Raw genomic sequence first — 24,660 nt, forward strand, 5'->3', positions numbered from 1 at the left:
TCGAACGTTGATGATTTGTTGCGTCAGTCCCGCACTGAGCAACGTGGACGAGACTTTCATCAGTCTCAAATACGCGGACAGAGTCAGAACATCTCCTTTTTATGTATAGGCCCGGAACATCCGAAACAAGGCTGTAATCAATAAAAATGTCGATTCTACAAAAATCGAGAAACTGATCGTACAAGTCCGAGACTTAAAGAAGCAACTGCAACTCGAGAAGATGAGTTCTATGTCTTTTAAGAACGAGGCTGAGGAAGAAAAGACTCGCAAAGTAAAAGACCTCGAAGAGTTTGAGTATTTTGACAAAAAATAGTTTACGTACTCACTCACGACACTACGAAAACTTAATCAGAGAAGCCAGTTTTTATTTGAACGAGCTTGCCACTGAACAGACAGATTTGCACAGACGACAAAGCATTCGAGCCTGGCTCGCTACGGCTGATAAAGTTGTCTCCGACTGCGAAGAAGATCCCCAACAAGCACATGTAAAATATTTGCTTGAACAAAACGAAAAAGTTCTCTTGTCTTATGACCTTTCTAGTTTTCTAGAGAACTTTCTATTAGAGAGGAAATCGTTCTTCAAAAAATGCAGGAAATTGAACTGCTTTCTCAAGAAAATTCTAAGCTGGTAGTCACTCCAGGTTTCTATGACACAGCAGCATAAACTGACAAAAAACAGTCAGACCAGTCTCAAAGTTGATAAAAACGTGAATGGGAGATGTTCGGCAAACAAATCCAGCGGAGAGAGTCACAATGGAACTAACAAGCTGAGGGACAGTCGCCGAACTGGACGTCAGCAACTAATCAAAAATATCGTCGACAAATTTAATTCAGAAAAACGTTTAAATGTCAATAAAATCATGTACGACGAGTTTGAAAGTGTCCAATCAACTTTTATTCATTCTCCGCCTGACAAGTGCATTTGTCGATCAAACTCAATTCTGCTGTGGGTTTGCTCATCTTGAACTAACCATATCATCAGAAAAAGATTGGTGAATTGGAAAGCAGCTGCTTTCGTGTGTCACAGGACGGCATCATTCCTAGAATTAAGTGTTTTGCTCTAAACATCAGATTGCTGAGACCCACAGAGGCGACCTTTGAGGATGTTGTGAGTCAACTTGAAAATTTTTTTGACGAAATTGAAAAAATAGTCAAGGAAATTAAAATCATTGAAATTCAGTGCTGGTCTACAGACGACCGGCTATTCAAGTCTTCTATCCAGTCCATAAAGCGTGAAATCCTCGAAGAACAATCAAGCCTGAATTCTCAGCCACGGGAAATTCGAAGGTAGTTCAGCTTTCATAAATATTTAAAAGAACGCTCGAACTGGCAGAAATGTCCAAACTTGTAGAACTTGTCAACAATCCTACAAAAAATGCTAAAAATCAGGTTTACATTGACGATAGACTCACGGCCAGGCCACATTCAAATTGCTGCTTCCCTTGCACTTGGTCTCTTTTTTCAGTGCACTATTCGACGATTTCATTGACTGCAAACTCGAGCTACAAAATGCTTCACAAGGAAATACTTCATTGGCAGTATTTTTGTGATTTGATTTAAAAAAGACGACGTCATTAGAGACCAATAATTTGTGTCAAGATGGACCGAGTCAGTCTTTTCCCAATTCACGAATACAGAAGCTTGAGAAAGAATTGTATTTCTACAAACGGTCGCTCAGAGACTTGAAAAAAGCTCTCAAATTTGTCTTTTCGTTCGAATCAAGTCAGCCACTCAAAAAGGAACTCAAGTCAAGTTGATTTGACCAAATAATATTGATAGTATTCAAGACTAGAGACAATGAAATAATGTCCCCACTCATCACAATCATGCCGCTCATTAGTTCAGAAGAAGGGTACTCCATTTAGGTTATTATAGAAAACAACGGGAAAAGGATCGATTGAACCCTGACGACCAATTCCATCAGAATAGTAGTAATATCAGTTGTAAATAATACATGTATTTGCATGGTTCATTAAATAAAACTTTGTTTAAATAGTTAATTTTCTTCTTTTATAAACTGTCTTGCCTCCGTGTACCCAGACAGTTTATTCCCATGTTGACACAAGACAAACAATTAGTCTCTATCCTCAGTGGTAATCAGTTAGTATTGTTGGAAATGGAAAAAGCAGTTGACGAAAGGATTGACCAACAATTGCCCTGAAAGATAGTAAATCCTCCAATTTCTTTGCGAATCACTGCGGTGTTGATCAACTTACTGAGTTTAGAAGTCTTAATGTCATTAAACGCAAAAATGTATATTATTTAAATTCGAAAATAGCTATAGATTATTCGAGATATCCTATTAATGCCTACAGCTAAAACTAAACAAATATTTGTTATTTTGAATCTAAAATCTATTTTAAAAAACTCAAAAAAGTATTTTAACAATAAATTTTATTTTCTTTTCAACATTTTCTTCAGTTCTGCCTCAGCTGCCAAATGAATATCACTTGGTCCCTTGTCTCTGAGTAATTCTGAATAGTTTATATATTCCAGATTATCGGGAGTGATTGAAAATTCTTTGTCGAACTAAAATTAATCTGTAAATATACTTTTTTCATAAATCTGACGGGATCAATGTAAGTGAATGTTTCAGTGAATGAACATGTCGGTTTATTTACAATTAATTGTTTCTTTTCTTTTGTTGACCCAATTATCCATACTTTTTCCGTTTTATGGTATCGCCAATTCCGACTATATCTACGCCATATTTCCTCACTAATACAATTCTTTGCTTATATGGACGTGGAATTCGTTTTGAGTTTGCAGATAGAATAAGAGCCCTAACGTTTTGTCACTACATTGGTGAGTGCGGAAAAAAGGGAGCTTTTTACATCAGAATAATTAAAGTACTTGTTGCTTTATTTTATGACTGTAATAGCAATCGGGAAGAATCATTTCTACAATTTCAGAACTAACAAACCAGTTCCTTCTGTAGTGCAACCTGTTTCATCCCACTTGGAGTTACTTCAAATAATTATTTTTAACCGTTCACTTGTAGGGTATAGAATCAAAGTCTTCGTAATCGAAGCCTTGAAATTGTTTATTATCTCCTTTTGTCGACTCCTTTATTAGTTTTTCTAAATTTGCAAATTTGTCAAATGTAGTCTGGCTGGTGGATGTTTCTTTATTGATTAAAGTAGAAATGCTAGAATTGTCTGTCTCTTGTGCCTTCTCTGCCTCTTGTGCCTTCTCTACCTCTTGTGCCTTCTCTGCCTCTTGTGCCTTCTCTACCTCTTGTGCCTTCTCTACCTCTTGTGTTTTCTTTGCCTCTTGTGCCTTCTCTACCTTGGGCGCTAGAACCGCCGATTCTGAAAATGGATGATTCTTTTACCTCCAAATTTTTCTAATTCTTCTTTTAGTTCGTGAAACGACCAACTAATTTTCATTTAGATATTAAATACCTTTTTCCCTTTTTCCTCTTGGCATTTTATTTCGCCAATTTTCACTGAAAGGCTTTTAAATAACTAATTTCCCGATTGTACGTAATTATTATACAATGTCTTTAAAGAAAAAAGTTATGCAACGTGATCCGGGTGATATGATGCGTGCACCACATCTAACAAATTTACCTATTCAAACTAATCATTTAAATACTTGTCTCATAAAACACTTGCTTCGAGGAGGAGTCCTTCCATAGTTCATGTGCATCAGAGTAGGGTTTATCACTCAAACATTTGTATTCTCTGTGAATCTCTCTGCCTTTTCGTTGGTCTCCAGAGATGACCCGAAAGATACCTGCGTGTAAGATACTCACCATTTGTTGAGTAAGCAGCCACAGTCTCTAGACGAGATTTTCTTTCTTTATATCAAGTTACTTATGAAGAATTGACGGTTAAGCCCAGACAACCTAGTACTTGGAAGGACAATATCGCCGCAAAGATTGCCTTGCGAGAGGTAGAGCTGAAAGCACTGATTGGGCACATATTAAATTTGGATACGAGGTAAAAGGCAAGGTTTCCCCGTATGTTCTTCACTGCCACAGACTGTGTCTGCCTGTGTGGTTAATTAGTTTTGTTAAACCGGTGATGAGTGTGTGGAGTGTTCATTTTAAATATAACAAACGCACAATTAATGAGGTACAACTGGATTATCTAGAATTACTTGAACATTAGGGAACTTTCGTGGTAGTTTTAACAGTGAAGCTCTTTTCAGTGTCTTATAGAACAATAACACCATCAAAATCTGTCACATTTGCTCTTGCTGCTTCGACTGTGTCATGGGCAGCTATGCAAGCGAGTGCTTTGAGTGATTCCTGCCATGCTGTTTCTCCTGCAAGCTGGATCACTCTTCTTGCAGTATGAGTGAGGTTTCCCCTGGCCAGGACCTAAGACTTCAGTGCCAACAGTCAAAGTATTTAACTTTGCAAAGACATCTGCCTGATTTACCAGCAGCTGTATAGAATCTATTGAATATTCATATACTGAGATTCTTGGAGTTCAGCCCAATCAATCCAACCTGATTCTCCTTTTTGCTTTGCTGTCTGTTTGTTTGATTTGTCTTTTTGATTTGTTCAAGATATCTTAAGGCAAATGCACGCATGTAAATTGAGTCAAGAATATCGATGATTGCTTCGCGCGATGAATTTGTCTTTTTTACATTTTCGATTGTAGATCAGTCGATCTTTTCCAGACTTTTCAACGACTAGAGTTAAGTTTTCGTTGGAACTATCGGTAACTGTATTGATCGATTGAGCAAGATTTGAGGAAAGGTTTAATTATGTCTTTTTTGTGGATCTGATAGGTCAATCTTAGCAAGTTGTTGGTCATTATTTGAATACTTTATTCATGGAATTTGATGTTTAAGTCGAAGGCACTTTCCTGTGAAGTATGAGTTGTGCTGAAAAATCATAAAAAAGACAATATGAGAATGTCCACTAAAATGGGTAGAAACATCACGGTTTGTATTTAATCGAACGCCTTTTTACAAGTAAGACAGGTTCGGGATCACGAAAGCTGGAAAACTGTGAAAGGAGACATTATGAAATTCATTTGCAAATCCACTTTGACTTTTAATGATTTCAAAACTTTGATTTCTAGACAAAGAAACATCCGCAGAGGTATTGACAATAAGATTTCCTCTTAGACTTCCTTGCCTATTGTCAGCAATATTTCAAAAATTCGTGCTTTTGACGAGATTGAGTGCTAAGATTGCAGAGCTACTTTGTTTGTAGTTGTTTGCTAGGACATAATCTAAAGTTGTGAGGGTTCACTTACTCAATTTTAAGTCTGCATTTGCTGTGCCTAATGCAGCGCTTTGGCTTAGAGCTTCTAGCAGGACTATCTAAAGTGATCGCGCAGGCACTGCAACATTGCTGGATTTTATAGATTGTGTTAGGAGCACTAAAATTCATATCATGAAGAATGATAGGTAAAGCTGCTGTTCGAGGATCTGTTGCAAGAGTGACTGTTGCATCTGCAACAACATTAAACGTTACAGAATCCTGATTATCAGAGTAATTCCAGGAACACATCCAGTTTCCAGTTGTTTTTCCAGTTTCCAATAGAGGTGGAAGGCCCAAATACTATCGGAGCCGCCAATTCATAAAATCACATTATGCTTGTAATCATACTTTAATTTGCCAAAGGAACGACTGTTTAACGAGAATGGATTGAACATTTAACCATTATTGAATATTAAAATAAAGTCTGACATGTCATTTCAATGTATGGTATTCGACTTGGATCAATTTAAAGAGTTATACAAAATAAGTAAAATTTTTTAATTTTTAATATTAAATTATAAATTTATCTGATAGTTAATTTTAGCATGCTTTTTGGTCGTTTGTTTACACGACTTAGTAAATCTTCTATTTCAAAAAATAACCGATTTTACAAGCTATTTGGGAGCTCAATTCCGTGTCTCGTTGGAAGTATCTGCGGTTATTTCTACTACGATAACAGTCCTTACATACACATGACTGGTAGTATTAAAGAAAACTTTGAAAATGGGGAAAATAGTAGCAAATATATTCAAAAACTACCAAATCACGTGCAATATTTGCTGATCGGAGACGGAGTGGAAATATTCTCCGCCGCTCAGGCGATTCGTGCCTCGGATGTGACTTCAAAAGTTGCAGTGGTGTGTCCCCGTGGTCACCCGCCTTACATCAGGGACGCATTTGTTAGGGAATTTGTCGACTTTGATCGAGACATCTCTTCTAGACAAGAAATATACAATGTTTTCAAAAAATTGTTTTTTGAGCAACCCAATTTTTATTTGGACATTTCGGATTATTCAAACATCGAAAATGGGGCAATTTTCATTGCAAACAACTTAAGAGTCGATTCAGTAGACTCGGAATCCTGCACGGCAAAGTTTGGCCCAGAAATTGTGAAATTCGACCGCTGCCTTGTCTCACCCTCCGCTGTTCCTAAAATCTCTCGGAACCTAATTCACAACTTGTCTACATTTGACGATTTTTTGGACATTTTTTCGGTCTTGTCGGAGGCTAAAAATGTGATAATAAGTGGAGATTCGATAATGGTTGCACAACTTATTTCAATCCTTCAAACCCACCCTCAACGATTGTTCAATTTAACTTATGTTCGTCGTTCAGATCGCCCTCTACTGTCGGGAGTTCTTCCTCTTCATTTGGCTCAAGTTGTGGAGAATGAACTGGAGAAATATGGTCTAAAAGTGATTATCACAAAAGAAAACACAGAGACTGTCTGTCCTCACGGCGTGAAGGTTAGTCTGTGTTTGGAAGATGGGGTCACTGTTGAGGGGGACCTATATATTGAAATTTCGCCAGATTCCAGAATAAACCATCTCTTCGGGACTTCTAGTAGCGATGAAGGGGAAGTTATGGCCGACAAATATTTGAATGTTAGTCCAAATATTTGGGCGGTCGGAGATTCCGTATCTGTCGAGAATTTTTACTTTGGAAAGAGGTCATTTCAAGGATATGACAATGCATTCATGTCGGGAAAATTGGCGGGTCTGAATATGACAGGACATGAAATGATTCACAGAATCATTCCTATGTTTTGGTCGTATGTGGGTCCCATAGAATTGGAAGGCTGCGGAGTCCTCGATCCAGTTTTGAGAACAGTCTCAGTATTTGAAGACGAACAAGCAAAGAGCATTTCGGAACGACGAGGAGTGATATTTTACTTGAATGAAGACAGTGTTATTGTTGGAGTATGCCTTTGGAATCCAACGAGAAAATCTTCTTCTCATCTATTACGACAAGTGGTTGCCAGTAAAATGAAGGAAGATGATATTCTGGGAGTTAGCAAGTTAATCAACCTGTTTGATGTTGAAGATAATAATGACGAGCCTTAAAAATATTATAAATGTTTGTATTTTTAACTATTTTTTTCATAAACGCTATAATAAACTTTATAAATAAAAGGTAATTTAAACACTAATCATGAGTTAAAAACCCAAATATAATTTTCAGGTAAGCCGGGATGCCGTCTGTTCTCGAACCTGTCGGTTTGGACAGAGGTGACGGCAAACGCCCTGACGGCTTAACTACATTCCTCTTTGAGCAGGGAAAATCCCTTATATGGGATTCTACCTGCTGTGACACATTCTCGAACGGGAACCTAGCCATGTTGGCCGTCGACCCAGGCTTTGCTTTCAATCGCGCCAAAGATCTCAAAATCCTAAAGTACGGTCACCTCTCCAATTTCGTTTTCATGCCGTTGAGACCTCTGGGGTCTTTGGCCGCAAGTGGCTTTGTTTCCTACGCGGTTTGGGGGGAAGAATCGCCAAAAGGAGGGACAACCCGAGAGAGTCCTTAACGACTCTCCATTCCCGTAATCCGCGGCAACTGCAGTGCGCCTTAAACGCTTCGATAGAACCCTCGTATCGGACCCGGTTGAGATGGCTGAAATATTTTCAACCCACCTCAATGACATCTCTGAAACTGACGGAAGTCAGTAAAAGTGACTTACATGATTCAGTAAACCTGAAACTCGTTACAAATGCCAAGCCTACGCTAATATAGCACGTTTTTGCAAAGGAGAAGAAAGATGCTTAACATGCGGTGGTCCACATGATATGAAAGAATGTTCAAATCCCATAGCAAACTTTAAATGTTGCATTAACTGTGGATCATCAGTACACTGGATTACATATGGCGGATGCCCTTCAGCTAAAAATAACAAAATTACACAAGTCAATTTACTTTCTGAATCCGGATTAAACACAGTTTGGGAGAAAGCCCCAAGTGTGACTTTGTATTGGACAAACAACAAACTTTGACTTCAGTTTGGAAGAATCGTTTGCCAACAAAAGTTTTGGAATGCAATGTATCTATTAGAACCCAAATGGATAATCATATGACTCAAAATATAATGACAACTATACGCAGGTCGTCTCAAAAAAGCTTTCCCCGTTAAAAAGGAACTCAATATGTTGATAGACAGGTCACTTAAATCAAATGAGGCGGAAATCATTAAATTTGGATCTAAATTCTGAATAGCTATCTTTTGACTGCCGAAAAGAAAACCGAGATGGAAAAATCCTGGGAGAATATTCGATCGAGAAATTTGAAAAGCCAAATCATTTTTCGTGCCATGGAGATGATTTCTTAGGGATTTTCCTAACTTCATTCGTATCAAAGCTTCTATGTATATCTCAAAGAAAATATCGTTTTCATTATAAAACCGCAAAAAAAGACCGGGCGGTTTATAAGATATTTATTTTTCCACTTGAAACTCCAGTTTGATAGTCCAGGAGAATGAAGATGCAATAGAAAGAACAGATAACACATTAGAAGTCTGTTAAGAAATTTAATGGAGAATAACTCTGCAAAATCTACTTAAAACAAAAAATCCTAAATGTTTCTGGGTTCTATGAAAAAACATTTTTTCAAAGAATAGACTTACGTACGGAACCTCTTTCAGCAAACGACAGAACCATATTGAAACGTTGCCTGATCGCGGACGAAGCAGCCCTTTAAGTCGGTAATGAAACGAATGATCTATCTAGAGCAAATATAACAATAAATAGCAGTAAAGTAAGTGTGCTTAATCAGTCACTAAAACCAATCGAATACTCTCTATGGTCTTTATTCTGTCCTAGTTCCTCGGTACACATTCATCAAAAATTACTCATCACATAAACACAGAATAAATACCCACTGCGGAACTGGATTTTCTAAAAGGGACTCACACGCAAGAAAAAAGAGCAAGGATCATTTTCTCTGTCCTCAATTAATTAACATTGCGGTCTTTACTTAAATAAAGTGTGTTTCCTGCCAGGGCTATAAAGTACTATGACTCTCGTGATAAGAAAAATAATAATAAACATGTTAGTCACTGAGCAAGCAGTCTAACTCTGCAATATCCATATCATCGAACAGTCCCTCTTCAATGCAGTAATCTTCCTCATCTTTTATCCCTGCAAAGAACTCCTTGCCTACACACTCAGCACATTTATTACCCGTCATTCTCACAATACACTCCTGACTCTCACTCATTTCTTTCTCAAATTGTACTTTCCAACGAGAAAAAGACTCGACGGTCACAGGCGTCCCCCACCGCTCTGGTTCGTCACCAACAGTCTCCCCCTCCACGCACACAATCCTCTCACTGACCTGTCGACTCCCTCGAGAATATTCCTTCTCAAACTCGGGTAGAAGACTCAATAGTTCGAATATCATCGGAAGTCCCTTCAGTTTGCTGGCCTGTGACATTTAATCACTTTTAGAGCACGTGAAGGCTGAGAAAGTCCTCAAGTTGAGTAGCAAACTCCTCGGAGAGATTAGTGAGATCCGCCACCTTGAAGAATGGGGGGACATTCGGATATTCGTTGGGAAGTGAGATGCACAGGGAAAATGAGGCTGTGGTTGGAAATTTTGATGTACCTTCAAGGAGAGCGATCCTATTCTGTAGTTGGAGTGAGAATTTGTAGACGGGAGGAGTGGAGGATATGACTACTCTCAGTTATATCCAAATTACTGGTTAGATTGTCGGGGTAAATGCACTCCAATGATAATAACTCCTCCGCGACGCTCATTTCTGCACTAAATAATTAAACATTATTCATTTAAAAACATATATTTTAAAAATCTATTAATTTTTGTTTTAAGTTTAAGAACATGAAAGTGACCCGTTGAGAGATGCATACTGGGGAAGCTTCCGCCAATTTTCCTTGGAGACCATTTGGACAGTTCACTCACAGATGTGTCGTTATATTTTGAGACCAAGTCTCAGGTATACATAAAGCCTTAAAAACTTTTTCAAAATTATAAAATGTCTGTCCAAGCTCTCCAGAAAGTAAACTATCGTGTCATCGTTGCAAAAATCGCATTTCTGAAAAAGTAATTTTACCCTTTTGTCAAGGCTCGGAATCGCCAATTGAAATATGATAGAGTGGGCAAACGTACAGCAATTTAGTAATCTATAACTAATTAATTAAGAGATTCTCAAGGCGGCTTCATCCATGATATCGTGAGTAAGATCGCATTCCGCTATTGTGAGCCTCCAGAATCATCATGGCCCTGGCAGAGAATTTCGATTCCCCGGAAACAGCTAAGCTATCAAAACAAGAAACATGTTTCTTAGAATAAATTATAATTCTTTTACGAATAAAGTCATGTGATAAGTATTAGTCGAATATTCAAACATTTTGGAAATTCAGAAGGAGTGTTATTCTCACACGCCTATTTAATGAAGTTTGCAGTCTGGCCGTTCAATGTATTTATTCATTGAGCTGTAATTACATTACATTTACATTAGGTGTATTTCGCTGGTTCTTCAATGGGATCCAATAAATGGGTCGTGTTCTTCCAGGTCTGGCGTTCCAGTCCCCAGCAATGAAGCACATGTATGAAGAACTGAGGGTGTTGTATAAATGTGTAAGGTTTGCAAGGACTCTGACACCAGTCGGCGTGTACACAGTGATGATTGTGATCAGAGAGTTAGGTCTGGTTCCTTATTTGAGTTGGAGCACCACTATCTTGTCCATGACGGACCACACCCAGGATACATGCTTTTGTCCTGATCTTACACTTTCTCAAAAATTGAAAATAATTAATTTGTTTATTTAAGGAGGGCAAACTCAGGCAGCTCTATCTGCAAGATTCAACTGTTCTCAGTCTCAGGTTTCATGGATTTTGAAGAATAGAGATAAGTACCTATTCGAGTCGCAAATGAACGTAGAAACTGCATTGTCCGTCTTGTTTGCTCAAACCAGGACCAAAACCTACCAATAAATGGTCACATACTAACCCACAAAGTTACTTACTTTGCTAAAATTATGAAAATGGATGACTTTATTCCTACTTCAAGTTGGCTTATGCGTTGGAAAGAAACAAAATATCATTTAAACGTATTTATGGGGAGAAAAAAGATTCCGATTTAAATTCTGTTGAATACTGGTACTAATGGACATTGCAAGATCTTTTAAAAGATTCTAAACCGGAAAACATTTATAATAAAACAGCACTCATATGAAATACGGATCGAAAGTAAAGAAAAATTAAGGATAGAATAAATGTAATGGCATCCTGCAACATGACGGGTTCGGACAAACACAAATGAAGGTGCTTCAAAGGAATTTAAACACTTCCAGTTGACTACATTGTCAATAAGCTATCACGTCAATTTCAGTAGAATTGTAGAATGCATGGATGACATGACGCGTTTTTAAAAACTGGTTATCATGTGGTAACAAGAAAATAATATTGCAAAAAAGAAATATAGCCATAGTTTTTGACAATTGTGCTGCGAATTCAAAAGATTCTGGAAAAAATCAATCAAATGTTAAATTGTCTTTTATCCCCATGCATTCGGCCATGTGATATGGGGATCATAAAAAGTCTAAAGCACGACTACAGATTGGCAATTTTACAAAAAGTGATTGTTGTAATTAATTCAGACGATAGTTGTCGCAAATCTGTTGTGAATTTTACCACTTCCTTGGATGCGCTACACATTCTCAAAATGGCTTGGAGGCAAGTCAAAATAACAATTTAAAACTCTCCGTAAGGCGGGATTCCAGGAGGAAGTGTGGGAAAATACGTTTAGTAACGTTAAATTTGACAAAACATGTTGAGGATGAAGAATGTATTTGAATCATGTCCGATGAAGAAATATGTTTAATGTCAAGAGATATTTCTTCCAAAGACGATGGGGACGATGAAGATCCCATGCCCCTAAAAACAACCAGTTCGGAAGCTATGTTGATACGTTAATTTCTTACTAGCAGCTATTTAACAAGTGAAATGGATATGGAAAACTTTAATGAACCAGAAAAAAGCGTCCCACGCCTTTGCCAAAAGACTAGGAAGTACAGACCACAATGAGGATTTCCCTCAACGCAGAGGAACTTGACGATTTCTATTCGTCCTTATGATCGGCTTACTTATCCCTGTCCAGCTCCGACATGCTCTTTATAGCTGGAGATTAAAATGCAAAAGTGCAAAACGCCTTGACAAATCAATTTGCCTGGGCAGTTTCGAAGGATCAGAAATCTGTCCGGAAAGCACTCATATTTTTTTATAAGTAGTTTGCACTGTTCCTCTGTAACAAGACATTCCGACAAGCAGCTCGACATGCTACGACGTGAACAGGCCAGAAAAAAGACTGCTATGTAACATTCAATAAAATTGATTACATACTATGCAGACAAACACAGAAGGGGTTATTCACAGACTTCCGTAAGTACAGTGGCATGATTACCTTGAGTAATCACCGTTTCATTGCACCTTGTACACAGGAAAGGATATTGGCCGTGCAGACCTTTTGTGTTTCAGATAATATTCATATAAAGTATGGCGAGAAATACTCAAAATGCTGCACACTATTAAATAGACTACTATGGAAGTATATTTCGATCAGAGTTAAAAAGGCTGCTGAGTGGAATTCGTCCAAGGACATTCAAGGAAGTTTTGACAAAGAAATAAACAAATTAGCAAAGAACAAAAGAAACTCCATCGATTAAATGAATCTTAAAACACAATCGACCTCACTGATTTTTGACTGTACAACTCAGAATTCAACTTTACAAATGTCGATCCGATCCTCCTCTACAACTCTAACCGCTAAAGAACGGAAACAGATAAACTATTTTCACATAAAAGTCTATAAGAAATTGATAATATCACTTCCAATATTTATGAATAAAATTTATCTAATAATTATATCTTTATATAATAAAATTAAGTTTAATTAAAACAACAGTGTAGATGGAGAAGGCCTTATTTGCAATGTCCTGATTTTGGGGTCCGGAGGCACTATTTGGGTGTGTCTCCGGCGTAATTAGAACGAGGGTTGGATTTACTGGTGGGAAAAAGCTCAACCCTTCATATCACAATCTGTAAAATTAGTTAATAAATTCAACAGAGGAGATCATACTGAGACTGTCGAAATTGAGTTCGATTCAAATATAACATCCTATGAAAAACTTGTCGAAATGTTTTGGGAGAATCACGACTATAAATCCTTGAGAACACGGCAATACATGTCTGCCATTTTCACTCTCAGTCACAAACAACTCGCTGTGGCCATGTCTTCTAAAATCAATCATGAAAACGTCGGGGTGGTCAACACAGTCGTAGAACCAGCCGGAAAATTTTATGTAGCGGAAAAGTAATTACTTAACCTAATTGTGGTTAGTTATCATCAGAAATATATATTGCGCACATGTTCAAAGATTTTCGACGCTTTGAAGTTGAATGACAGCCAAGTAATTGAATCACATGCGGCCTGTAGACTGAACGGTTATCTCGCTGGATATGGGAATTTAGAAGCTTTTGACAAAGTTTTATTTTGAAATATAGTCAGGAATGTGGAGACTGGGGACTTTCAGAATCTGTTTTGGAAAAAGTTAGAGAGATTATCAAATGAATGATTTGTTTTATTCCCGATGTGACGAATTTGAACGCAAGTTTGGTCATTTTCTGAAATACGGATGAATAAAACAAATTAATTAATCTTTAACCAATATAATAAAGTCATTAAGACTGGATTGAAATACGCGGTACGAAGGGTAGTCGGCTTCGTTGTCTAATTAGTGTGGCGTTATTTAGAGCAACGGTTCTTAGATTTGGCTTTCAGGAGGTTTTAGTTAGTTAGTCGCTCCGAACTGCCGGCATGCAGGAAGCCGGTTACTATTAAACGACGCACAGCCTTGGGCGGTCTCTCTAAGGATCTCAAAGCGCTGCGTGTTGAGCGAAATTACCGTTCAATACCTTAACATTGTGCACAATGACTGGCCTGGATTGCAAATTCTGCCACAATATTACTAAACTGGCTCTTGATATCGAGTTGGACGTTGAGAATTTGTGATTCCAAAACATCCCTCACGTCCGTCCCCGGCTGGGAGTTCCACTTTGTTAAACGATAAATCTAAATTAGCTGCAAGCACCAATAACTTTATTGAATGCCACAATAAACGGGGTTTTAACGTTAATTATTAGTTTAATTATCTCGATCGTCTGCTTCTCCAATTCATGCATCACATCGACTACCAACATTGCAATATCACACAACAACGACCCACGTGACCTCAAATTACTACAAAATCAATAATATCAAAGACCTAAGGGTCTCGTCCGGGAAACTTGTATTTTCCACAGTCGATCTATCAAAATTGTCCCTTATCGAGACCTGAAATAATATTTTTAGGGGATTACCCCTTCTTCGTAACAATTCGTTAACTTTTAACGGTCTTTGTTGATTTTACTGTTTGCTAATTTATTTTCCGCGATTTGACGTTTTTTGAGTTCTCGGGCTTCTTGCTTGGCCTTATCCTCTTTTTCGAGCCTCAGTTTTTTTCTTCATTGCTTTTTTAGGAAGAGCTTCTTGTTTTAATCTCAGGCGTTCTTCTTCCCGCTCTTTTATTATCATTGCTTTACGAATTTGGGCGTCAAACTGTTTTATTTAAAAAGTAAAAACCCGCATTTCTTTTTTTTTATTTTTTTGATGAGACTTTTTCTGGTTCCTGTTTCTCCTTTGTGATGTCCTTTTCAGGCACTTCTTCCTGGACAGGTAGAATGTGTTCGTTTTCAGTTTTTGTTTCTTTTCGCTTTTGTTTGTCTTTTAGCTTTTTCTCCTGTTTTTTTGAGCTGCTGTTTTCATTCCCCCCCTTTTGAGCATTGTCATTGTTTTCCTCGATCAAAAGGGTGGTTTCCGGTGGATTGTTGGCAGTCATTTTGTTTTTTTATTTCTAGTTTATAGAATTACCTTTTTAAATTTTTTTACTTTCTTTTTGTATCATTCTCAAATTCATCACAAAAATCAGACATCACGAGAGACAATATTAGATGTTGGCCATACAATAGTGATTTTGATTCTGAAAAGAAAAATGTTTTTTAGTTCAATGTAGGGAAAGAACACATTGGCTTATATGCTATGCGACGCTAAACACATTAAATAGGTACACCATCGAACGACATCATCGTTCTAAATCCGACTTTTATTTCAGTGAAAACCTCATTAACTTGCATTTCAGGCGAGTAAAGAAAAAGAAAATTGAACTTTCTGAATTCAGAATATTTAAAAACGAAAACTGAACTTTCTGAATTCAGAATATTTTATTCAAAATTCTGGGTTCCCCGATTTTTAACACCGGAGTATGGTAAACGTCCTGACGGCCTAACGACTTTCCCCTTCGAAAATGGCAAGTCGCTCATTTGGGACGCAACTTGCACGGACACCTTCTCTGCCGGAAACATCTTTACGTCAGCCGCAGAGCCGGGCTCCGCAGCTAACCTGGTCGAAAAGCTAAAAATCAAGAAATACAGTGCATTATCTCACCACCATATCTTTGCCCCGATCGCAGTGGAGACGTCGGGAGTCATCGGTCCCAGAACTAAAAAATTCCTTATTAAACTGGGGGACCTAACAAACAGAAGGAGAAATAATCATCGGAAACGGGCATGGCTTTTCCAACGCATATCAATAGCCATCTTGCGTGAGAATTGTCATTCCATCTTATCCTTTGCTGCTAATTAAATACTATGAAAATAATTGTTTCTGTAAAAAAATTTTTTTTAACAGCTTATTTGATCACAAATGGAGCCTGATACTGATGGCAAATTATTTAAGAAGGCAATTCAGTAATTCAAGGAGGTATGTTTAAGAATCAAAAATTCGTTAACTTTGTTGAACATTGATTTTACTTTAGTATCGGTTCCAACGATTTCTTGAGACGACGGCGTAGCATCGTAGTGTCTATACACTTTCCATCCACCCGTCAAATAGATTTTCTATTTGTCTCATATCTTTCACCGGCATGTCACTTCTCCAAGCTGGTAAGCAGGAGAGGTGTATTCTTTGGCAGATACTCTCACTCCATGTTCAACTACCATGCTTTCTAGAGTCCTTTTTAGAACAACAGATTGAACATAAGTTCTTTTAGATTTTTCACTCGATAATTTGTCTATATAGTTTTTGAAATATCTCGAAACAACGCCATCCCATGTCAAACAACCGGGATACCACAGACTTGGCACAAATGAAGATGAATGCACTTCACAGGCAGTGGGGACTGAGTGCAAGATGACATTTTTCAACATTTCTTCTTTTGAAATCAGTTCAAGGAGGCACGGAGAGTCCACCAAGTTAGTCGAATTACTGTTCGAAATAGACAACTGTTTTTGTTTGATAAAATAGGGAAGGGTATATGCGCCCAGCATCATTTTTGTTGACGAAATCGATGCTCTATGTTCTACTAGGGGAGTTCAAGGGAGTTGGAAAACTAATATTAGAGCTTCAACATTAATGCTTAATACATCAACACTAATGCGTGATGAGTCAACACTAATAATTAATGCGTCAACACTAATTTTGTACTTGGAAAATTCTAGACGCATGTTGAACGGCCACTACCTCAGACCCCATAATAAAGTGATCGAATTCCTGCTTTTGCATTTATGTCACAAATATGGAATAAAAAAGTCAAAAAAATTAAAAAAATTCCATGGAGTCCAATTTGTTGACACCAATGAATTTGTGATAATCCGAGTTGACACAAACTCCGACAGATACTGCTATCTCGAATAACAAATCAGCAATTTTTGTTCACGACAAATCGAGCAACACAATTAAATTTATCGAGATGGGGATCATTATTCTAGTCCAGGTCAAGAAAGAAATTATTATCGTGTAATGTCTCCAGACCGGGTCATTGACAGCACACAATTCCGATCCATAAAAGTTCCCAGAATGGAATAACGTTTATCGACTGTCTCTGAAAATTTTTTTTTGTCGTTTTTTAAAGATTTAAAAATCAACAAAATTTAATTTTTTGTAAACAATAATATCACACTTGATTATTAAAATATTTCATAGATAATAAATAGAACATGCTAATTATCTTTTGTTTGACTGTTGTATTTCAATTTTCAACACCAATCGAGTTATGATTGGATAAAACTATTTTAGTGTTCCAGAATATACAATAAATCTCGATTTGTCTCCTCATGAAAGATGGAGAGAGGTCCTTACTGACAAAAACGAATCAGTTGAAATAAAAATAATAATTTTAGATTTGGGCAATTAAAGGATTTATTGAAAAATTGATAAAAGATGTCCCATTTGTTGGAAAAATTATTTTAAATAAGATCAGCCATTTGGATGTAAAATTATATAAATTTTAATAATTAGAACTATTTATACAAAATTCCGATTAAATATCAAAACGAAATTAGAGCAGCACATGAAATTACCAAAATTGACAGGGGTTAGTCTTAGTTAGTTGAATTGTCGAAGGGTGGTTGATTATGATGAATTTTTTAATGGAAATAACCACGTTTTGTACTTCAATCGTGGCTAAGAACTCGAATGGAGGTTCTTCTTTCTATTTACATAATATAGAACAATTTTTTGCTAGAAGTCTCGATTTTGGTTTACTTGGGTTTATTTTTTCAATATTGACTAACAAATTTAGATTTGATTTTGTTCATCGATCATTTCCAATGGTCGATTATATCAGAAATCTTACAGTTATTACACATTTTTACAGAGGAGGGGAGTCTTTGTTCACTTCTATAACCTCTGCCGGATATTTTGGGGTAATTACCGGACTTAAAAATGTTGTTTTCTAAATTTATATATTCAGGGAAAATTTGCTGTGAGCATAAATCAGAGAGTTGAGCCTCTAAAACAACTTCCTGGACTTATTTGTGAGCTTCTTCATTAATATATTAGCATTAATTGAATTTATTTTCATCGGTTGTAAAAAGAAACAATTTGCATCATTTTTGGTCAGAGATGTCCTTGAAAGTTCTTCCACATATGACGAGGCTGTAAATCGACTCAAATCAACTCCCATTATATCGCCATGCTACTTCATTGTGGGTTCAGTTAACGAATCAGATGTTTTGTAAAATTAATGACTTTGAAAGGGGACTGTGATTACACGTACCTCTACCAAATACAATCTTTGGAATATGACCGACAATAGCAACATTGGGAATCCATGGTTTATTCTGCAGACAAATTATGATCATTATTCAAATACACACTTTGGCGATAATAGACGTCAAAAGGGATACCAATATATGAGAGAAGCCAGTATAAATGTACTAATTCTACTATTAATGATGATTAGTCCATGGGAAATGATGGATTGATCAATGTACTGAGTAAAATTCCTCTGCTAAACAAGGTCGTTTTGTTTTGCTTTAGAATTAGTTGACTGTATATTCTGTCGTATTTGACATTAAACGATCTGAACTTTTGCTTAAGATGCAGTACTGTACTCAGCCCGAATGTCCTCTCTTTTAACCTAATATCCTATACTACTAACCTGCATTCTTTAAGTTACGTGTTACTCTAAATTGACGTATAATATGTAGACAGTCTATATAAACGTTAAAGTAAAATTTAATCTATCTACTCTTTGGGAATATATTTACTAAATGAAAGTCCAAAAACAAAGTTGGATGCTCGCTAGGTAAGCAGCTAAGAAAATAGTCGAGAGCCTAAAGGTCACCTTAATGACGCCTCGCTGCGTATTGAATAGCAGTTTCAGCGGAGCACAGTGACCGAGGCAAGGGGGAAAATTTTAAAGCGTACAAAATTTTTTTTACTCTTCGGCCTGAGCACTCTAGACAGTCCTATGTAGGATCGTCGCAGAAAAAGAGTCACGCAGGTAGCATCCCAAACCATAAACTTTCCTTCCATAAAAAGAAAGGTAGTCGCCCAGTCGGGAAAGACCGTCACTCCGGGAAAGACCGACTGGCTCTAGAGTGGAAAGGAAACCTGCCGACTCTAGAGCTCTTCTGACAACGTCGTTGAGTTGAGAGTGGCGGAGAATTCAACCAGCACTCTTCCTGAAGACAAGGCCTTAGTCCCGTTTGGCGAAATTCTTGTCTGCTCTTTTCTCCTGTTTCTATTTTTTTTATTTTTTTCTCTATTATTTGTTTAATCTTATTCCTGTCTTTTTCTGCCAACCTTATTTGATTTGTATTTTTTTCTTGTCTTTTTTATCTTAGTGTTTGTCTTTCTCGAGACGGCATTGAAAAAACCGAACGGGAGAATTTGCCCCGTCCTAATTATCAACGTTTTCAAAAAATTTTCTGCAAAAATTGTCAATCGGAAAATTGTTCCTTCTGCCAACAATCTCTTGCTACTTTCAAGTGCCTACTAGCTACAGCTCATGGCATATGTCACATTGTTTTTTAAAAGAAAATTTACTTTCTCTTAAAACTTTATGTTTCAGATGGGTTTAACCTAGTCGGCCTTGATCATATTCTTGAAGTTGTTCATAATCATTTCCCTTCTTTATATCCCATCTCTTTATATCCCTGGCTGCCTTTTTTCTAGAGATAGTATTATTTGGTTCAATACAGGAATCCAGCAACTTCCCCTCTCTTTCGCCTTGTCTGTCGATCCCGTTGCTAGTTTCCTAAATCCAAAATGAATTTTTGGTATTTCGACGATCTCACTTTTGGGAAGTCATTTACTTGGTTCTAAATAGAGTTTACTAAAAATCGAAAAAAGTCCTCAAACTTAATTTTGTTTAAATGTTTGATGAACACTAAAGTTAATGTTAGTCTACTACAGGGCGAACCTTAAGGTAAGAAACATCAGAATTGTGGAGGAGTCACTCTGTGAACTTATTGTGCTCGAGCTGCACACGACTGCTGGCTGGCTAACCGTCGGGGGAATGTACTCAAAGTCGCTAAGGCGCTATTCAAACGTTATTGGGACGTTCTTTGAGGAAAATTGCCTGTCAATCCTAGCAGGAGATCTTAATGCCAAAAATGTGAGTTATGGATGTGAAACTACGAATATGGATGGAACTGTCCTTGAGGACTTGGCCAGTAGCTTGGGTTTTTCGGTCTTTACATCGGAAGAATTGAATCATTATGCAGACAGAGGCAGGGCTGATCGCTTGGGTCTCTTTCTATGCTCGGCATCAATTAGTCCTTTATGTTACATACCGAGGTTGGAAGCGGACATTGGCTCTGACCACGTGCCGCAAACGATGTTGATAAAGATGACTATGAATGTTACGGAGGACTTGTTCATTGGTTACAACCTCGTGAACATGAACTGGAGTTTATTCGAATCATATATGCGGGATTCTCTTCGAAATGTCGTGTCTCAGCCTCTGAGAAGCAGAGATGATATTGACAATCTCGATGATCACCTTAGATCGTCAATCATAAAATTCCTGGATGTTTATGCATTAAAAAATGTATGGAAACCCAAAGGAACGCAAAAGCGGATGAATTCGAAACTTGTCACTCTGATCAGAACGAAAGGTACCCTGGAAAATCGCAGGAGAAGATGTCGGGTTGAGTCAATCAAATGCCGCCTGAAATTGGAGATCGACAAGATAAAATTTACTATTGCAAAAATGGCCAAGACTGAGGTCGAAAGTAAATGGAGGTCTGAATGCAGAAAACTGGATAAGCGAAACCCTAATTTCTGGAAAGCATATCAACGCCTTACCAGAAATGATGCCAAAGGATTTGAAATTTCACTAAAAGAACCAGACGGGAAATATATCTCCTCTGATCGTATCCCGGAAGTACTCAGGAACCAACTTAGTCAGGTTCAAGAGGTCGAATCTACCGTTCCACGAGGGACTTATGACCGAATTGTGAAGAAGCTTGGCTCTTCGCAATTATCGGAGGGACCATTATGTGGGGCGATAACACAGGAAGAGGTTGAAAGGGCAATTGCTGGGTTGAAGAACAAGGCGCCTGGCTTCGACTACATCCCTCCGAAGTTGTTAAAGAAGGCCCCTGAAATCTTGATACGAGCATTGACTATGTTGTTTCACGCCAGCTGGACGTTCGGACACCTTCCATCGGCGTGGAAGCATACGATTGTTCGAATGATTCCAAAATCTGGTAAATCGACACTGCTGGCACAGAACTACCGGCCAATTAGCCTCATTTGTGCTTTCTCTAAGACAATGGAAAAGATTGTCTTTAACAGACTCTCTGGTCATATAGAATCACAAAATTTGCTTTTACCTGAACAATGGGGATTTCGTGGAGGAAGATCCACAGGGGACTGCCTCAGGGAGTTAGAGCACCAATTATCCCGTGCTGACAGAAATGAAGCATGGCTAACTGTGGTGTGTCTGGATCTGGCCAAAGCCTTCGATAGCGTGTGGCACCTGGGCCTACTCTCCAGAATCCATGACATCGGAGCCGGGATAAAGACCTATCGATGGCTGGAGAGCTTCTTGTCAGGAAGACAATCATTTGTCCGCTGTGGAAACCGTCTATCGGGGTGTGTGGAACTTAGAAGGGGAGTCCCGCAGGGATCTATCTTGAGTCCACTTCTGTTCAACCTCTTCTTGGCGGACATTCCTCTGCCGTCGACACGTACTGGCAAGCTCGTTATCTATGCTGACGATATCCTGGTCATGGATACCTCGAAAAGGATATCGCAGTCTTGGAGACGACTGAAATCATACATTGCAACGCTAAAGATGTGGACTATAGAGAAGGGTTTGACCCTAGCACCGGAGAAGAGCACCATTTCATGGTTGCGGAGAGGGAGTCGCTATGCGGAGTCTTGTGCATATGCGATGAGTAGCTATGTGATGGATCTCTCGAAAAGAAAAAATCTTTCTTACCTGGGAGCAACCATTAACTGTCGTGGCTCGTACGTAGAGCATATAGCAAATCAGAGAAAGAGGAGTGTGAGGATCCTGAAAAGCTTAACCAGGTTCCATCTGGATCCGGAAACGTACATCTACGTATACAAAACGTGTGTGCAGCCAGTCCTCACATATGGCTACGAGGGCTGGTACGGTACGGAGGAGAGTGACTACCTGATCGAACAGTTGGAAAAGACAAGACGTCTCGCTATGAAATTGGCTTACGGAGTACAACTTGACGGAAGGCTAAAAGACTCACAAGAATCCTCTGTGCCCACGATCCGGATGGTCTTGGAGAATTGTCGTCAAACATGACTAGTATTGGGGATACGCATGGAAAGAGACACTTCGGTGCCTTGTTTTTATCTCCCCGCCGATGTTTTTCTTCCTTGTTTTTCTTTTTCTTTTCGCTCAATAAACACTATTCTATTCTATTCTATTCTATAAAGTTAATGTTAGTGAATTGAGCGAAACTTCATTTGTTTGCAAATTGAGCGTGGCGAAAGCGAATAGCCGCCTTGTAAAATCTTGTCTGGGCTCGTGAAGAGATCACCGAGCGAGGATGAAGTCCCTGGTTGAGTGCGTCGGGATCACGTGAGTTTTATTCGGTTTTTACCGCGGTCTTGATGTTTTCATAATAAGTAAATCTTTCAAGTATTTTGCTAAATTTTTCAATAATTTACTCTTCATCATTACCTGAACATGCTGAATTTGATTAAAGTCAGATGATTGAGACACCTAATCAATAATTTTATATTTTCTATCATATATTCTGCTACTACTCGCGAAGTATTGCAAGGAGCATTATCTTGCCTGAAATAAACGATTTTAACTCCATTTTTATTGAGATTATTTAATAAAATGTCTAAATATTTCGTACTGCTCATTTTTACATTTATAGTAACGGGATTGCCCAGAGCATTAACTTCTTCCGCCACAATCAACAGTAGATTTTTTATAGGCAGAACCGTTTTCAGGGTAAACAATTTTTTGTACCTTACTTAAGCTGTTATATTCGATCATTAGAGAAGTTTCTATTTTGTAAATATGAGAATAGATATTTTTCGCACATTCACCGAGTTGTAATTGTTTCTTTATAAATTAAAGACGCCTTTGAAAACAGTGTGCGTTATCGCTCCAACAAAAACCAAGATTTTGAATTTTCCAAATTTAAAATATTCTAAAAGTGCGTCGGGTCCATCCATGCATGCTATTTTCTTAGCAATTCTTAAGAAGGTGTCTCTGATAGAAATTGATTGTAATTCTTTTTACTAATAGTAGTTAACCATGTTGAACGTTTAGCTCTCATGCAAAGAAATACTATATAAAAGAAAAACCAAGGCATATATGCAGTAAGTTATCAGAAACATAACTAAAAGATTTCTCAGAATCTGGATTGTAGATAGTTGCCAAAAATAACCATTTTGGTTTTTCTTAATCACTCTAAAAAATAAGGTTGTAGAGAGTCGGCTTAAATTTTTTTATTGATTTAATTTTAGAAAAAGGGTATAAGAAAGATGACAAAAACGGTATTTTTGACAAAAATAAAATTATATTTTAGACGATCCTCCAGTCTTCAGTATCGATTGGCTACTTGAAAAATAGCTTTTCTTATTTCTTGTTTTTGTTAACTTTGTTGTTGGTTTCGCTTAAGTTCAATTTAATCAATCTTAATAATAAAATGGTATGGTGTGTGTCTGTCTGTCTGTCTGTCTGTCTGTGTGTCTGTCTGTGTGTCTGTCTGTCTGTCTGTCTGTGTGTGCACACCAACTTCAAATTGGCAATACGATGTCCTCGACTTACATGATGAGGTCCTTAAAACCTTCCCCCCAAAAAAAATTAAAAAAAATTTTTCTGCGTTTTGGTCAAAATGAACAACTACGATGTCCTCGACTTACATGATGAGGTCCTTAAAACCTTCCCCCCCAAAAAAAATTAAAAAAAAATTTTCTGCATTTTGGTTAAAATGAACAACTACGATGTCCTCGACTTACATGATGAGGTCCTTAAAACCTTCCCCCCCAAAAAAATTAAAAAAAAATTTTCTGCATTTTGGTTAAAATGAATAACTACGATGTCCTCGACTTACATGATGAGGTCCTTAAAACCTTCCCCCCAAAAAAATTAAAAAAAAATTTTCTGCATTTTGGTTAAAATGAATAACTACGATGTCCTCGACTTACATGATGAGGTCCTTAAAACCTTCCCCCCAAAAAAATTAAAAAAAAATTTTCTGCATTTTGGTTAAAATGAACAACTACGATGTCCTCGACTTACATGATGAGGTCCTTAAAACCTTCCCCCCAAAAAAATTAAAAAAAAATTTTCTGCATTTTGGTTAAAATGAACAACTACGATGTCCTCGACTTACATGATGAGGTCCTTAAAACCTTCCCCCCCAAAAAAATTAAAAAAAAATTTTCTGCGTTTTGGTTAAAATGAATAACTACGATGTCCTCGACTTACATGATGAGGTCCTAAAACCTTCCCCCCCAAAAAAATTAAAAAAAAATTTTCTGCATTTTGGTTAAAATGAACAACTACGATGTCCTCGACTTACATGATGAGGTCCTTAAAACCTTCCCCCCCAAAAAAATTAAAAAAAAATTTTCTGCATTTTGGTTAAAATGA

At 37.6% G+C, this 24,660-nt stretch overlaps 3 protein-coding genes across 3 annotated transcripts; 2 read left to right on the forward strand and 1 right to left on the reverse strand.

Annotated features, from left to right (window-relative positions):
- Positions 1–647: 647 nt before the first annotated feature.
- Positions 648–1,291, forward strand: LOC118761139. The gene is made up of 2 exons (XM_036498841.1): positions 648–950; positions 983–1,291. The coding sequence occupies exons 1-2, from the start codon at positions 648–650 to the stop codon at positions 1,289–1,291; spliced, it is 612 nt and encodes a 203-aa protein (XP_036354734.1).
- A 4,478-nt stretch (positions 1,292–5,769) lies between these two features.
- Positions 5,770–7,287, forward strand: LOC115228120 (apoptosis-inducing factor 1, mitochondrial-like). The gene has a single exon (XM_029798780.1). It carries the CDS (start codon positions 5,770–5,772, stop codon positions 7,285–7,287), a length of 1,518 nt encoding a protein of 505 aa, XP_029654640.1.
- A 1,978-nt stretch (positions 7,288–9,265) lies between these two features.
- LOC115228121 lies at positions 9,266–9,649 on the reverse strand. The gene has a single exon (XM_029798782.1). It carries the CDS (start codon positions 9,647–9,649, stop codon positions 9,266–9,268), a length of 384 nt encoding a protein of 127 aa, XP_029654642.1.
- Positions 9,650–24,660: the final 15,011 nt, after the last annotated feature.

Source organism: Octopus sinensis, unplaced genomic scaffold, assembly GCF_006345805.1.
Source record: "Octopus sinensis unplaced genomic scaffold, ASM634580v1 Contig09569, whole genome shotgun sequence".
Taxonomy (NCBI): domain Eukaryota; kingdom Metazoa; phylum Mollusca; class Cephalopoda; order Octopoda; family Octopodidae; genus Octopus; species Octopus sinensis.